Source organism: Amyelois transitella, chromosome 3 (assembly GCF_032362555.1).
Source record: "Amyelois transitella isolate CPQ chromosome 3, ilAmyTran1.1, whole genome shotgun sequence".
NCBI classification, from domain to species: Eukaryota; Metazoa; Arthropoda; class Insecta; order Lepidoptera; family Pyralidae; genus Amyelois; species Amyelois transitella.
Window position 1 is genome coordinate 12,115,607 of NC_083506.1, and position 3,570 is coordinate 12,119,176.

General features: G+C 36.6%; 1 protein-coding gene across 1 annotated transcript; it reads right to left on the bottom strand.

Annotated features, from left to right (window-relative positions):
- Positions 1-33: 33 nt before the first annotated feature.
- Positions 34-1,898, bottom strand: LOC106132983 (uncharacterized). The gene is made up of 2 exons (XM_060948961.1): positions 1,895-1,898; positions 34-1,175 (listed from the first exon to the last, which is right to left on the bottom strand). The coding sequence occupies exons 1-2, from the start codon at positions 1,896-1,898 to the stop codon at positions 34-36; spliced, it is 1,146 nt and encodes a 381-aa protein (XP_060804944.1).
- Positions 1,899-3,570: the final 1,672 nt, after the last annotated feature.

The following is a 3,570-nucleotide window of genomic DNA, read 5'->3' on the forward strand; positions in this document are numbered from 1 at the left end:
TTTAAATGCATTGTTTTGTTGGGTTTTCAAACATCACAGAGAATTCTTTCGCAACTTCTTGCAAATGTAATTGCAAATTTTTGATATGAATGACTTGCCAGTTTCCTCGACTTCCTTCTCGTCCACCGTGCCATCGTCGCCAGTGCATAGATTCTTCTTTGCAAACGACACTTTGACCGGTATTTCTCTGTCTGACAACTGTTGGGGCTGTAACTCGTACTGTTCTAATTCTTTCTTTTTGGCGACCATTTTCTTTATGTTCTCCGTTGAAGCCACATAAGACGAAACTCCTTCAACACTTGTATCCTTCATATTAATTTCAAACATCATACTGCGATTGTTCATCTTTATAACACACGGTGTGCTACTGCTCAGTAAATACACGTTTACTCTATTGTCGAAAGTACGATTTCTCGATTTGGAATTATCATTGAGAGTAGAGTCTGTAAGATAGTTATCATTTTTATAAGCTTCAACAACTACTTGCAGACTGTCGTCTTCAAAACTTGCGTCATAAGTTCTATTGGATTCTACTGTATCCGTTCTTGATTCCTTATCTTTAACTGCGTCTGTGACTTCAACTTGCACCTGATTGTCATTAGTTATTACTGATTGAACTGACGGTTCAGAGGATATTATGTTCTGTATCATATCTTTTATAAAATTTTCCATATCCGATATGGAATCTGTATGAGTTCTATTGAGAATTTCGTTAAGTTTTTTCTTGTATAGGTCGTAATCTCGCAAGTTTGATTGGAAAGTGTTGAAAATGTCTTGCACCGTAGTCTTAAAGAATTTTATGTTGGATTCAAGGCTACTTACAGAACCGTTATCTATTTGGAGTTCTTGCGATATGTTCCGATAAATATTTTGCTCTAGCCTATCTAAATCAGAGTCGGTGATTGATTTTTTAGATTTGCCGCCCATTTTAACTGATGGGCTGTCTTTGCGCTGATCATTACTATTATCTTTCACTGGAACTTCGTCGTGTTCGTATCGTTTGTAATATTCCTTATGCTTACTCTTTGTTACAGTGATATTTGAACCAGTAGCGGATCTGACCACAGTGTACGATGATTTATTATTGTTTATACATATGTCTGATCTGCATTGACTGTCCGTGTTTGAATTGAGCTGATAACTGCGACAGGGTTCCAATGTGTCGCGTGGTCTGTCTGGGGAAAAAATAAAACTCTTTTGATTATAATCAGAAAAAAATCCTTTTGATTTGAGGAAATCTGTAAAATAGTTTATCAATTTGTGCAATGGATTCCCGCAACTTGGAATGTCCCGTGCACATTTGACTTGGAGATTTTTTTGCTGCACTTTTAAACACTATGCTATGCTAACTCACTTTCCTGAGAAAGTGGAATAGCAGGATTCTACCTTCTCAGGAAAGTTAGCTGGTTCTTCTGAATATCGAGTGCACATTTAATGTAGAAAATGATTAGTATGTATTATAAGCTTTTGTAAAAAAAAAGAGAATCGCATCTATCGATATACTTTTATTTTGAAGTCGGTCAAATTTGAAAAACCTCTTTATAAGTATAACAAAAATTTTCCTGAACACCACACCAAAATCGGTTCAGCGAAACGCAAGATAATCACGGACAAACATACAGGTCAAACAGAGAACCAGGTTTTTTTTTAAGACGGTAAATTTTTTTATATCGTTGAATCCAGTGGTCACTATTCTGGGCTCGTGGTCCAACTGCTTTCAGGTAAACAGAATAGAATAGATTTGACGTCACATCACTTAAATCTAATTATAACTACTACCGCTTCCAAAGCGCATGTGAAAAAGAAGCGGCGGAACAAACTACACTGTAGCAACAATTTGATTTCTTTTTATTTTTCCCTGCAGACCGCGATTGTTAAAAGTAAAAGTACTTACTCATTTTGTCCTGGGGAAGAAATGCGGCGGCCGGTTTGTCTATAGTCGCTGATAATTTCATTCGAGAATTTCTGAATTGAGAAAGTAGTTCCTTATTTAGGCAGGTATTAAAAAAGCCCTGACGGTAACTTCATCCTTTTCTCTCTCGTCTTAGCGTGTTTCCGGCACCCTCCACCGCAAATCTACGGTATCCGCCCAGCTTGCATAAAGAGAGTTATGAATGTGGATCAAGCGAAGGAAGTATGCAGAGATCGTGGCAAGTGGAAAGAGGTAGTCTCTGCCTATCCCTCCGGGAGAGAGGCGTGGTTTTATGTATGTTTGTAGGTACCAGAGTTAATCAAGGAAAAGGTAGGTACTCAACTTACTACTCTTAGGATGGAGTAGAGCCATCAAAGACAGCCGTATGTGAAAAATCAGAAAAGCCGAGAGGTCGAATTACTACTGTAAGAGTGTCTGAAAAAATCGCTTAATTACTATCTGATTCTCGTGCCAAAACTGCCAAATAATGAATACTTATACCCTTTATTATACTAGGGATTACTACAGAAGATGCCCATATTCTTAAGTCATCTCAACATTCACGTTTTAATTTTATCACTACATTCTCTTTCCTCAAGGTTTCCTCACGAGAGTTTTCCCTCGCCGATGATCATCGGTTTGCACTCAAAATAATATTCATAACTCAGAAAAGATCGATTGGTAGGTAGGTAATATAACCGAGGTAAAATTTGGACTATTGAACTCTGGGTATGAACACCAACTCTCTTATTCCCGCATCTTTCTGCAAGTTTTAACGAAAACAATTTCACATTCCTCAGCATTATAGCATGTATTTTGTGTTGCGCTTACCAAGGGAATCAAACTTCTTCAGAAACTTTCACTATAATTCAAAGATCTTCACATCATAAAAATTTCTCAGACGTTTAAATCAACTATTATGAATGACATCACGAAGATATACAGAAACAAAAACCAACAAAAGAGGTAGTCGCTGTAGGTAGTTCTGTAAAGGATGAATAGGTACTTACCTTTTATTCAAATCTTTTTGGTTAATTCCCTCGAGTTAACCTAAAAAAAGAACAATTAAAATTTGTGTCTGAAGTAAAAATCCCGAGTTGGCGAAATCCTTATAAACTGGATTTGAAGTTGAGCGGGTTGAGGGTTGAAGTCACACTATAATATCAGTCCCTTAAAGGTAACTAACAGAGTTGGCGACATATAATTTTGTGCAGATTTGCTCTTTTACGATTATCATAATATGTCGCTACTACGTCCACTATATTCATGTAATGTTCCGCGATTCACAACCACTCTTGAGTTCGTAAGTAGATAAAATTAATAAGATTACTACCTATTTAATAGGTAATATTAAATAATCGGCTAACCCAACACTTAATTTCCTTCTAAGTTATAACCGTTTTATCATATTCAAATCTCAAGCAACAGCTTACAAAAAGTTGGGTCGAAGAATAAATTACGCGTTTCGGAATTCCCGCGGTATGTTTTCGTTGCGCGGTCTACTCGTTTTGTTCACGTCAGTGGTTTTCATACATGATCATAAAGTTTCAAGACTGATTATACGATTGAAGATATGGAATGAGCAAACCTTTTAAAAACATCTATTTTACTCTATGGTACTTTTAGTGAAGCCGTAAAAAAAAAAATTTCTCTACTCT